This window comes from Lepisosteus oculatus, chromosome 11, assembly GCF_040954835.1.
Source record: "Lepisosteus oculatus isolate fLepOcu1 chromosome 11, fLepOcu1.hap2, whole genome shotgun sequence".
In the NCBI taxonomy this organism is placed as follows: domain Eukaryota; kingdom Metazoa; phylum Chordata; class Actinopteri; order Semionotiformes; family Lepisosteidae; genus Lepisosteus; species Lepisosteus oculatus.
In genome coordinates, this window is record NC_090706.1 from 28,762,636 (window position 1) to 28,776,403 (window position 13,768).

Below are 13,768 nucleotides of genomic sequence, written 5' to 3' on the forward strand. Positions count from 1 at the left end.
CACAGCAAGGCAGCAATTTCAACCGCTGTGCCACTGTGCCGCCCAACAGGCAAGACGAGAAAGACAAAAAAAAAAAACAATGCAAAATTATCACCTAGAAATAGAAGTTAACAGCTTGGAAGAAAAAAATGACATATTGAAATTCAGAAAGCACCATTCGAAATCCTCCCAGACTGTGCGCTTGCGGTGTGCTCGGATGTGTAGGTAAGCTCTGCTTCATCCTCGCAGATGCATTTTGCTTTCCCAGTGTGACTCGCACCCGTAGCACCGTGAGACTCACAGCTTAGTCAGCACATTGAAGATCAGGCCCATTAAAATGCTGAGGAAGAAAGGGCCTGTGACATCATTCTGAGCCATACGAGCGAGTTAAGGCTCAATACAGAGTCTCCTGCCACCCCTGCAGCTAGACAGTATGGTCCCGAGATGGGATTATTAAAGCACCTGAATTTCTCCACCAAGCAGGATGTTATAAGCTCCCGGAGAACGGTTCTCTTTAATAAGACTGCTGTGTTTTTCTTTTCTTGTCGGTGATAGTGGATCTTTTAGTTCCATTGACAAGTTTTGAAAGCAGTGTGGGCCTCATCTTCTGATGCAGCTAATGCAACGTTTCAGAACTTTGATGCGGGCTCTACCAAGAAAAGGTTCATTTTCTGTATGCGTGCCACTCTATTACAATTAGCTTCACAAGGCCACCTGTCCGAATTCAGGATTTTAATTATTTTCCTGATGTGATTCTGGGTGGTTTGTTGTCTAATCTCTTGCACTGACACCGTGGCCTTAATTAGAGAGCGTTCGACTAAGCAGACAGCTTGAAACAGCATGGTTACTGTCAGCAGTTACCTTCAGTGTCCTTAAGAAATGAATCCAGTACAGCAATACTGGAAATGCTTTAAGGTGTGTGGCAAGCAGAGGATATTTCTTGTATAGCCGTGAAATATCTGCAGCTCGGAGCCACTCAGACACACAGAAATGGTGGAGTTATAACCTGGGACTATCATTATCATATGGAAAAGAGCTTCTGCTTATTCTGAATCACAAATGTCCAATTACTAACTCTTTGGCTAGAAATACCTTTTTTGATCTTTTTCCTCCGTGTCAAAGCAAGCCTGGAGATTTTGTGAAGATGCTGGGGGGCTTGGACCTGATTGCTTCTCCAGTTGGCGTGGGACCTGGTTTTGATATCTCGTTATCAGCAGAGGGTGCACCGCTGTATTTAAGCACAGTGCATGGAAAAATGGCCTCTGTCTCATGTCTCCTCTGCTATTTTAATTGCTCTGATATGGTCATAGAACAGGGATGGGCAACTCCAGTCCTACAGTGGCTACAGGGTCCTCTGTTTCTTGTTCCAGTTTGTTCTGAACGACGTCATCGCCGTTATTACGTGGATAAGAAGCCAGACCCCTTGTGCTTTCAGGTCTTCATCAGTTGCTAGTCGAAACACACCTGTAGGACCAGCAGGACTGAAGCCCCTAATCTTAGGGGCAGGTGGATGGATAATGGAACACTTTTCAGGGCTATGGCATCTTTTCAGAGCCACTGCTGCTGGGAATTCTGGGAATGAAAATGAATCAGACTCCCAGTTCCTGTTTTTTTGGATATGTAGCAGTTTAAATACCTTAACATTTGGTTCGTGGTACAGTAATGCTGAACATAATGTGACGAAGAGAAAACCTGTTGGTAATAGCGTTTATCAGTTCTTCTTCCATTAAAACTTACCATTAAGAGCACAGAAAGGGAACAGTTACCAAGTCACGCTCTTAGTTTAAACAAATCAGTGGCAACGAAAGCCCTGACTATAACTGCCTCCTTTCAGAGTTTTTATTACAGGTCTATAATCATTTATTTGCTGATAATTACATGAAGTCCTGTTAATAATCAGGGAGTTCATTCCGTTCTTAAAATAGGTTGTATATGATGTTCAGGCTTCTTTAATGATTTTAATGAATATATATAAAGTTCAACAGCAGCAGGTTACAATGTGAATTTGCGGATTTAAACTTTTATGTTTCAGTTACAGATAAGATGATGTGTTAGGAGAGAATATTTTTTCTGTAATACTAAATCGCGTTTTTAGTTTAAATACACAAGGGGCCACAAAAAAAGCACTGAAACTAACTACTGTATCTCCTCTCAATATTTTTTACATTGCAGTTACGGTGATCACATTCTTGTATCCCTGGCAATCATAATACATAAACTAACTTTGATTTTCTGTACACAAAAGGGAAAATAAGAATAATTGACAAACAGCCAGAGCTAATAAAAATTCCTTCCCTCACCAGCGTTCCGATCAATAAATAGGCAGATCGATGGACAGTTGTAAATGGTAAAGCAAGTTACGTTCCTGTATCTTCTTCCCCACGAGAGAAGGCTTGACAAAAAGAAATGCTTCCCAGCAGCCCCAGCAGAAGGAACTGTCCATTTTCATTTATTATTCATGCGTTTCAGCAGGCAGCCCCGGTAGGCTGGCAGTGTGTACCTGAGGCCTTTCGTTAAGGTTTCCAGAATGGGTCTTGAAGTGACTCTCGCCAGGCCTTAACAGCAGCCATAGCGCCTCAGATGTTCTTTTAGTTTCAGTCTATGAACAGGCTTTTCTCTCTCTCTCTTTCTAATCCCTTGTTTCTAAAAAAAAGCATTTCGTTTTGATGAGCAGATGGATGAAAGCCGGGGTGGGCAAGCCCTATGCTGGAGGGCCTGTTGGTGTGTTTGCAGGTCTTCCGGGTCTCCCTCAAGCAGCAGCACCTGAAGAGCTGGGAGAGCTTGATAAATAGGAACCATTAAGCCAATAATGAGCCCATCTAGGGTAAGAGCCGGGTTGAAATGAAAACCTGCACCGGCACTCCGGGACCAGGATTGCCCACCCCTGGCTGAAAGCATGCACAGCTGATAGATGCTGTAAGAACCGGGTGTGAATGAAAACCTGCACCGGCTCTCTGGGACCAGGATTGCCCACCCCTGGCTGAAAGCATGCACAGCTGACAGACACTATAGAGAGGCTGAAGTAAACAGTGAATCCTATCAGTGAGGATGTGTTTATGAAGCAATGCTATACTTTGCTGTACCTTCTGAAAAGGAAAGTCCTGGCAGCTTAGCACTGCCTGCCTGCCTTATAGACATTTGTTTAATAAGGCTGAGAGTCTGACTGGGAAACAGACTCTGCTTTTCTGGGCAGGAAGGCCAAGGAGATGTATGGGTAAAGCCCACAATGTCATCTTTTACTTCAAATGCTTCCCTGATCAAAGATACCAATACACTTCATAAACATTTTAATAAACATTGACGATCCTGTTCTGAGGCAGATATTTAAGAGGTTCAGTTCTGAAGTAGTTCAAGTAGGGAGCTGTGTCAGCATGCGCAGGCTGCAGAGGAACACGTAAAGGTGTATTCCAGGCTGAAAAGAGAAGAAAAGAAACACAACATTTCGGCGAAGGAGGCCTCACAGCTGAAACGTTGTGTTTCTTTTCTTCTTTTCAGCATGGAATAACCCATGGCTTGTGGAAAGCTTGTTGCTCACTCCCACCACCCTTTGCGTAAATACGTTGTGGTTCTGACACAAATAATAACTCTTGACACAGGATCTGCCAGAGGGATAAGCACATCAGGAGTGTGTATTGGGGAGTCAGGGATAAGAAGCTTGTCCCAGGCTCGTCTTCAGGGACACAACTCAGGAATGTGTATAGGCGAGACAGGAGTACAATACATATCTTCTTTACGTTATGTAGCTATAATGTATCTGTTTATGACCACTGTACAGGCTTAGGCTTGAAAAATGAACTAAGTGCAAAAAACAGGGAGAAACACATGACGTCCCACCCTGCTCTCCTGGTGACGCCTCATGTCTGACGCATGTTGCTGGTGTAGACTGCAGCTGTAGTGTCAAAAGCAAAGTTTGTGTAGATCTGTGATAGCTGCTACAACTTTGAAATCCTGGACTCAAACAAAACAGACATATCTGATAAAAGGAAGCTGCACCGGACAAAAGCTGTGGACAACGTTTAGAACAGAAATACTGTACATGTGTGAGACTATTCCTTTAGAATCTGTCCAAGGTGGAGTCTTACAGAGTGCCACATCTGGGTCGAAATTTTGGCTGTGCGTGATGAGTTGGATGGGGTTTGATACTGACACCCAGAATGAACCTCCACACATTTTGCGGAAAAAAAAATGTTGCAAAAAGTTGTGGCAGCGCTGAGCCTTCTCAAGTGTTCTCAAGGCACGAAAACGCCACAGGCCAGCCTGAAGAGGTAACACACGGATGTCAGAAATCAGCTATTCCTGGACTGCAGCGTACTGTGAGTCAGCTTGGGTCTGTATAGGAACAAATATTAAGAAGATTTTCTCTAGGTGATGACTCTTAGGAACAGCACTGCTGTAGGAATGTTTTCAAATGAAGCAGTCATTTTCTCCTGTTTGCCCTATAGATGTTTGCGAATTATGGAAGCCACCTAAATATTGTCAATCCGTCTCTGGGAATCTCTATCGTACTATGCACAGACATTTCATGTGTAAAATTGACATTACCATTTTTATGACAAAAGGCTCACATTCTAAGATGGCTGCACTCTTGCTGACGCATTGCAAAAGTATTTTATTTCTATGAATGTCTTCATTGTAATGGGTGGGCAAAGGAATGATAGTTGCAGCTGGGTTATTTCATGATTCCGATTTTTAATTGCTTTTCTCCTGTCCTCCTTGTGCTTCTTCAGCAGCGCCCTATCAACAGAGCTCGTACAGCGGAGGCCGCAGCACCTCGGCCATTCACTGCTTCCGCTGCCGAGACGTGTGTAAGGGGGAGGTGGTGAGGGTGCAGAATGTGCACTTCCACGTCAAGTGTTTCACCTGCCAAGGTAGGACCCCTGGTTTCTTTCCTGTGGCACTAGAATTGTCATACCTCAGTGTGCCAGGCAGGACCCCTGGCCGCTTTCTTATGGCACTAGAATGGTCATGACTCTGCATGCAGGTAGGACGCCTGGCCCCTTTCCTGTGATACTAACATGGCCATGGCTACATACAGGTAGGACACCTGGCCCCTTTCCTATGGCACTAACATAGCCATGACTACATATCAGTAGGACCCCTGGCCCCTTTCCTGTGACACTAACATGGTCATGTCTACATACAGGTAGGACACCTGGCCCCTTTCCTGTGACACTAAAATGGTCTTGACTACATATGGGTAGGACCCCTGGTCCCTTTCCTGTGACACTAGAATAGTCTTGACTCTATGTGCCAGGCAGGATCCCTTGCTCTTTTCCTATGGCACTAGAATGGTTATGACTGCCTACAGGTAAGACCCCTGGGCCATTTCCTGGTTCACTAGAATGGTCATGACTACATACAGGTAGGACCCGTGGCCTCTCTTATTTTGCATTAGCATGGTCATGACTCTGCATGCTAGGTAGGACACCTGCCCCCTTTCCTGTGGCACTAGAATGGTCATGATTCAGCTTCAGGTTGTCGTTGGCTCCCTGTGCTCTGGTATTTGGTCAGCGAGATGCTGCTGGGGTTGGATCAGCTTTATTTGGCCAGGGTTCACTTGGCTCTCAGCTTAGCAGTAATCCTGCCAGACGCCTGCAAGCTTTCAGCAACATCACAGAGAGATTTTGTAGCATTTAATATTCATACACTTGGTCATTCCCACACCAGTTAATGGCATATACAGATGCAGAGAAGTGATTGTAATCAATTTCCGAAACAATATACAGTATGATTCAGACCAGGTCAATCAATTCAAGCAGTAATGCCCAATTTCCTGTCCATTGTGTTTATCTTGTTTGTGGTAAATGCTTCGCTCTTCTAGTTAAGACTACTGATTCACCTTTCATTGAGGCAGCAGTTTCCTTTTAATAGACTCCCGAGTCCTTACATTAGCCCAGGTATCCAAGGTCAGCTTCTGCACTAATTGTTCTTAATTAATTGGGGATTTGTCGTGGGTTTAAAACGGTTCAGCTGTTCAACTTCTTTGCACTTTCAGAACCAGGAGCAGCAGCTTAGTGAGGACTGTATGTATTAGGAGGACAGAGAGGCAGAATAAAAGAGACTCAAAGGATTAGAAAGGTGAAGGTCGGGTTTGTGATTTGACAAAAAAAAGAACAGCACTGATTTCCTTCATTCGTGCGATATCACACATCATAGAATCTTGTAATAGATTTAAGTGGCACAGGATATGTGTGCAAATAAATGGGCATGATGATGAAGCTGCTGGTGTTACTGTAGCTTGGCAGTTTCCTCTTGCACGCTGCCTCTGTGAGTTTCTCTGTGAGTGCACGGCGTATGGGTGTCTGCTGTATGCCAATTTTGTCCCAGTGGGGAAAGCTGCAGCCTCCTGGACTCTATCTATCTGGACAAGATAGAAAAACGATGATGGGCATCTGGAGGCTGTATAACAGGTCTAGACAAACTGGTTTTAAAAAAAGACATTGGTATTCCACGCTCCGAAGAGTTGGCACAACGTGAGCAGAGATTGAATCCCTAACGTCCGGAAGATGTCTTTTGGTCAAAAATGGCTTTTGGGCCCGAGAGCAGCCATCCTATTGGTCCTTGTAAAACAGGCGTGCTTTTTTCATTTAGTGCCACTAATGACAACATTAATCATCTGCAGATCCCCTGACTCTCTCCAAGAATGAGTCGCATAACAAGTGTGCGCCAGGGGAAAGGTTTTGTAGTTTTTTTTCTCTCTATCTCTCTGAACGGTATTTAACTCCCCAGCATCAGGCGTAAAGAAACATGCGCCGTGCCCACTGTGTGTTTTGAAACAAATGGGTGGTAAGAAAGCTCTTTAAAAGCACAAGTTGTTCGCGCTGCAAAGCATGCCGAGGAGAACTCCTAGTCTGTGTTTTATTCCTGAGGAGGACTCGTCCCCATTGAAAAGGCTCCACCTCTGCCCGCCCCTCTCTGGAATCGGCAGCCTCCGTTCACACACGTGTTTTGCTGTGTTGCATGAGAGGGTTGCTGTGGCAACCCTGCGAAGGGGCATCCTCCCCTGGGTGGTGGCTATTCTCAGCAACACATTCCAGACAGCAGCCAATGGGAACTCCTCCTGCCGGGCTCCGAAAACAGGGGGGGGTCCGTGTCCTTCCCACTATTGTGACATCATGAGCTCCTTGGCGAGATGAAGCCCAGAGCGCCAGCGGCAGAGCTTAACAGAAGTCACACGGTCTCTCCCCCTCGCTGCCTCGTTCTGCCACCCTTCACGCCCTCCTCTCCCCAGGAGGTAAAACTGGCAGATTCTAAAGGAGGGGGGCACAGAGAAACACCTGGGCTCTCTTTCAGAGGCCTGTGCGGTTTGCTGGCGGCACCATGTCACTTACAGTATGTCCTTCATGTCCAGTATGTCTGTTAGGCTGGTTCCCACAATGCATTGTGGGATGGGTGTCCTTCCCACTATGGTGACATCATGAGCTCCTTGACGGGATGGAGCCCAGAGCCCCAGCAGCAGAACCTAACAGAAGTCCCCTCCGCTTTGCCAATGTGGAGGAAACAGCACACCGCTTGACTGCAGGCGCTTGCTGTTTCCAGGGTCGCTTGGTGCCCGGGGCCTCAGCTGGTCACTATCGGACCCGCATCTGTGACAGGGCTCACGCACTGCGCCGGTTCCAGAAGTGACGTCACCCCTCTGAAACCTAGACAGCTCAGAGCTGCGCTGTAGACACGGATCCCAACTTTCCGCATGGTGGAGTTGTCCGCTGTCCAGAGAGTCCGCTGTCCAATGCTCGTCAGCCATCATTAGACACACTCCCTGGCCCATGGGAAGCTGTCAATGGGTTATACAGGGGTTCATGGCAGACCAATGCAATGCTCTTGAACTTGCTCTTGAACTTACGTCTGCAGCGGAGCGGGCCAGGAAATGAAAACTGCTGATTGCGGTCTGTTGTTGTTGGGCCACACCTGTCAGAGCCCTGGTCTGTGAAATCATAGTAATAATAATTCCTTACACTTATATAGCGCTTTTCTGGACACTCCACTCAAAGCACTTTACAGGTAATGGGGACTCCCCTCCACCACCACCAGTGTGCAGCCCCACCTGGATGATGCGACAGCAGCCATAGTGCGCCAGAACACTCACCACATACCAGCTAATAGTGGGGAGGAGAGCAGAGTAACGAAGCCAATTCATAGATGGGGATTATTAGGAGGCCATGATTGGTAAGGGCCAATAGGAAATTTGGCCAGGACGCCGGGGTTACACCCTTACTCTTTTCTACAAACGCCCAGGGATTTTTAATGACCTCAGAGTCAGGACCTCGGTTTTACATCTCATCCGAAGGATGGCGCCTGTTTACAGTATAGTGTCCCCGTCACTATACTGGGGCATTCGGACCCACACAGACCACACGGTGAGCGCCCCCTGCTGGCCCCACTAACACCTCTTCCAGCAGCAACCTTAGTTTTTCCCAGGAGGTCTCCCATCCAGGTACTGACCAGGCTCACACCTGCTGAGCTTCAGTGGGGCTGCCAGCTGTGAGTTGCAGAGTGATATGGAACACCAGCTGTGTGGATTTACTGATTTATGCTATTCATTCATTTCTCTAAAGTCCTTGATTTCTCCTATTCACAAAGAACATAAGAAAGCTTACTTTAAGAAAGGCCCTTTAAGAAGTTAGTAGTTAATTAAGTTACAGTAAGTACCTCATCTACCCATCACGTGAAAGAAATCAGCTTCTTCCCAAATTACTGAAGAATAAAACTGACTGAGAGTCGTATTGCAGCATGAGCAATTATTGATGGCACATTTTTTCTGTAGAGCAGAATTTCTCTGCAGCGTGTGAGAGGCAACAGGAGGGAGGAGAACAGGAAGTTTCATCACAATGGGCTTCCAGAACAAAAATATCTGACTGTTAAGGAAATAAGTTGAATTTTAAAGTCAACAGTGTGAGCTACCTGTGACTGTCGGTACATTCTGTGCTAGGAACTTCACTCAAAACTCTTAAAGCACTTTACACAGGAAATGCGTATGCATTAAATTGTAATGTTCTCTTTGACTTTTTTTCTCAAATAATAGTGCAGAGCTTTGTGTTCTGGAAGATTCTTTCCATTGTGTCCAAAGAATACATTTGCTGTCTGGAAAAAAAAAAAACTTTTTCTGTGGTATGTATTGTGTGAATTTGTGCACACTCTGCAGAATGAGTTCTGTTATCAGTATCTAAATAGGCGAAGTAGAATGAGGTTTTATTCCCTCGAAAAATACAGGAAAGGTCTGTTGAGTCTCTTTTTATTTCTTAAACTGGATATTATATTGAACTTGGCTCCACATTTGTGGTCCCCAGCAGCTGGTTTTTGATGGGTTAATTCAATTAAATGAGACTGATTGTAACGAACAGTTCTTTCTGACCCTATGCGGACGACACGATCCAGGGAAAAGTGAGGAAACACTAGGAAAAAGAGCGTGCTGGAATACGGGGATGAAAACAGGGGGGCGTGTCCAAAGTGCGCAGGTGTCAAGTGGAGTGAATCCGGGGCAAACAATCCAAAAACACAAGAATAAATCTAGGCCAGGTGATCCATCCAACAAGGGATTAAAAACATGAACCGGGTCGGAACCGGCAGGAGGGGAATGGGAACAGAGATTAAAACCTTAGCGGGACCAGGCGCTTCCAGGCGCTTCCAGGCGCTTCCAGGTCCCGGACTCGCACGATACAGAGATCAGATGCAGAGCCCGGATGAACGTCAGCGCCTGGCTTTTAAGGTGGACTGGGAACAGGGGACAGGTGCACATAATCAAGTCTGAAGTGAAAGGGCCGGAGCACCCTTAAGGAGGAGGGACTATAATCGTGACACTGATTGGGTTCTTGTTTCAGATCAGGGGTTACAGATTCCTGGACTCTGATCTAGCTGAGCTCCAAGTTAGTTCGTTGACCACTTAATAGAAGACACTGTTACTGAAATATTGGCATTTGAATTACAGCACACTGGTTAGGAACTCAGCTGTTAGAACACAGACAGGGTTTCCACTTCTGATCTGTTGTAAGTCGCTTAAAATCACCAGTTTATGAGCAGATACAAATCTTGACAAAATTCCAGTTGCGCAATCTATCTGCGCACTGAAGTATTCATTTTAGCACCTGATTGCTCATCAAGGACAAACACCAGGGGGTGTGGATTCTGAGGACTGGAATGGGGAAGCTAATTTCTAGGGCCGTGCTCACATACTGTATGAACACACACACACGCACTTTCAGGCATACACGCTATGCACATCGGTGCGCGCACACAGTCACAAGCACACTGGCACACGCTCGCACACACACATACTGCACACACACACGCACACACATGCAGACGTGCACCCAAGCAAGCTCACCAGCAAAGTGCGCAGTCACAAGCACGCCAGCACGCTTGCACACACACATACACACACGCACGCACACACATGTACACCCAAGCATGCACGCTGGCACACATGCGCAGTCACAAGCTTGCCAGCACACTCGCACATACACATACTGTACACACTCATGCTCACAAATACAGGAGACAGCAGGTGGCTGCCTGGGGTATCGGGTGGCTCTGTTCTGGAGAAATCCAGTGCGCGTTGCTCTTCTGTCCGTTGCAGGACACAAACAATGGGCCCGTTGTGAAAGGTGCATGCCTGCAGACACTGCAGTTTCAACCACTATTGTGGGATACTGCCTCACCAGCCTGTTTTACAGCCTTCATTGTTAATTGTCACAGGCCCGTCCTAGGATCTGCAGTGGTCAGTTGTCCGCGTTGCAGAGTTTTTGTCTTTCGTTTCATAACTCTGTCCCAGAAAAGGGCAGAATGACAAAAAGGCAGGGAGATGTACGAAAACAAATATGCAAAGCAAACAACACAATTCTGGGCTGGAAGGGGCCCAAGCAAACGGCGCAGAATATCTCTCCCACGTCAGGAAACAAAAAGGCGTTGACAAGTCATGACAGTGAGACTCTCGGAAAGAGCCCACAGCAGTCTTATTAAATCCTTGAGTTTTTACAGGAAGCACCGTGAACCCTGCACATGGGACTGCAGAAAAATTCATTCCGAAACGCTGCTACACTTCAAAATGACAGGAGAAATATCCATTTGCAAATATCCCTCCACAGTCGGTCCAGCCAGCATGTGGAAACTACACGCTGATCTGTGTTAAGGGAATTGTCTTTAAAGACAGTGGTTTTTATCCATCTGCCCTGTACGCATCAGTGAAATAACTGATTCTGCATTCAGAACTTACAGTGGAGTGTGTGGCATGTTTTGTATGTAAAAGGAAACAGTAAAAAAAACAAGGAATAAATTGTAAATTGTAAAAATGCAGATTTGTCCGAAATGCAGTTTTTGAGGGGCTGGTTTAAAAATGCTGAAATCTGGAGTTTTTGTAAAGCAGGGTAACTTGGGTCTAATTGTGTAACGCGAACAAAGAGACAAGTCGGTTTTAACAATTAAGGATTCATTTAAGAAACTGGCTCTCCCCTTGGTTTAGCTTTGGGTTTCACTGACTCATGAAGGCAGAGTGACCTACATTGACCTTGTCTTGTGCAGCGGAGGTTTAGTTCATTAAAGGTGGACGGTAATCCGATTGCCAGTTCTATCAGTAGAGTGCTAATACCGTGATTATTTCTTTATTTACTGTAGGTCCTTGTCTGGAGTTGCTTAAGATATTTTTGTTTAAGTTATCAAATTAGCAGCTTTTCTAAAGGAATAATGTTACTGTTGTATGAGACTGTGCACTTGAAGATTTTTTTTTCCGTTCCTTTCAATGATGTGAAAAGCTCTTTTATTGATGAAACGTAAAGGAAATGGCTCCTCATTCCTACTGATACAGATCAGAACGATTTAGCTGACCTGTTGTAACAGCACTGTCATGATTCTCGGCCACTGTAACGGCACCAGTTTGATTCTGGGTCACTGTAACGGCACCAGTGTGATTCTGGGTCGCTGTAACAGTACCAGTGTGATTCTGGGTCGCTGTTACGGCACCAGTGTGATTCTGGGTCGCTGTAACAGTAACAGTTTGATTCTGGGTCACTGTAACAGTACCAGTGTGATTCTGGGCCAATGTAACAGTACCAGTGTGATTCTGGGTCACTGTAACAGCACCAGTTTGATTCTGGGCCACTGTAATGGCACCAGTTTGATTCTGGGTCACTGTTACGGCACCAGTTTGATTCTGGGTCACTGTAACGGCACCAGTGTGATTCTGGGTCGCTGTAACAGTACCAGTGTGATTCTGGGTCGCTGTTACGGCACCAGTGTGATTCTGGGCCACTGTAACGGCACCAGTTTGATTCTGGGCCACTGTAATGGCACCAGTTTGATTCTGGGTCACTGTTACGGCACCAGTGTGATTCTGGGTCGCTGTTATGGAACCAGTGTGATTCTGGGTCACTGTAACGGCACCAGTGTGATTCTGGGTCGCTGTTACGGCACCAGTGTGATTCTGGGTCGCTGTAACGGCACCAGTGTGATTCTGGGTCACTGTAACGGCACCAGTGTGATTCTGTGAGACACAGCCCTGCAATAAATCAAAGGAGTTTGTTTTTCTGCTGGAATGCACTTTCCCCCGATGTCGATCCAGAGTCATTACACGTTTCCACACTGATTGTGGCAGAACAATTAGACTTTTGTTGCTGGACCTCCTTTTCGTGTTCAGGGAACAATCGAGCACTTAATATTGACTTGGAAATGTTTATGAATGTCCTTGAACAGTTTCCAAGCAAAGCAAATGCCAGATGCAATCCTTATTTAAAAAAAAAAGAAAAATGCACTTTGCCAAAGCGCCTAGCACATTCGTTTTGTAGCTCAGTGATCTATAGTATTAATTGTGTTCAAGTCAAACCATTGCAGAGCTGTGTAGTCAACCATCTGAAAGTTCGTATTGTGTATCCTACTGCTCCCAGTGTACACCTGCTTTGTTTGTAATAAGAGAGCAACACAACAAAGTTGTAAAGTGTTGCACAAACCTGTTGGGATTGTAACGTAACAGTCTTGACAGGCAGTTCTTTACAAACATGGCCCCAGGCGTTCTAGATAAATAAACAGAGGTCTTTTAGAGTTAAAGAGCACTTTTAATGTTGGGGAACATTAAAATTTGGTAATACCCCTGCTCTTTCCAGAGAAATGCCCTGGGGTTTTTAATTACCACAAAGTCAGGACCTCAGTTTTGTACATCATTCGAAGAACAGCACCTTTTTACAGTATAGTGTCCCCGTCACTATACTGGGGCATTAAGACCCACATAGACCACATAGCCACATAGACTTAGCGCCCCCTACTGGCCGTACTAACACCTCTTCCAGCAACAACCTGAGCTTTCCGAGGAGTCTCCCATCCATTCTGCATGGGGGGGGGGTTGATAGCTGGTTTATAGCGGATCGGTTTTGTGTTGTCATTTTATTTTAACCACAAAATCATCCTTAGAGGCCTTTTCAGTTTAGTCCTGTGTTATCTGCCCTAGGTAGTGGTAGTAACAGATTCTTACATGTTCCCTTTAAAGGGGTAAGACACATTACAACCAGGTCATGCTTGAAAATGGAACATCATCCTGTCATTGTAGAGTATTGACATGCCCACTGATATCGTCAGCTGCTTGAAATAAGTACTTGCATAGTTATTGCCCTAAACTGCTCCTCACTTCATATAAATGAGTGTTCAGTTTCTACTGAAAACATCTGCTACAACAAGTATTCAGAAGCATTTTTTAATCTTTCACCCTGGGCTGAGACTGGATGTAATTATAAAGAAAGTGTAGAGATTTTTTTTTTTAAGTCGCTGGCGTGGACTGCGGTGCAGGTGGCGGTGGGGGGGATGGGGGGGG

The 13,768-nt window shown here is 45.6% G+C and overlaps 1 protein-coding gene across 13 annotated transcripts in view; it reads left to right on the forward strand.

Moving 5' to 3' along the window:
* ablim3 (actin binding LIM protein family, member 3) overlaps positions 1–13,768 on the forward strand; it is a 118,787-nt gene that overhangs the window by 16,702 nt on the left and 88,317 nt on the right. For 12 of the 13 annotated variants that reach the window (XM_069196001.1, XM_069196011.1, XM_069195998.1 and 9 more), the window contains exon 2: positions 4,707–4,847. In XM_069196001.1, the coding sequence (XP_069052102.1) occupies positions 4,707–4,847 (141 nt within the window). The remainder of the gene's footprint in view (positions 1–4,706; positions 4,848–13,768) is intronic. The other variant, XM_069196003.1, reaches the window with a different exon arrangement.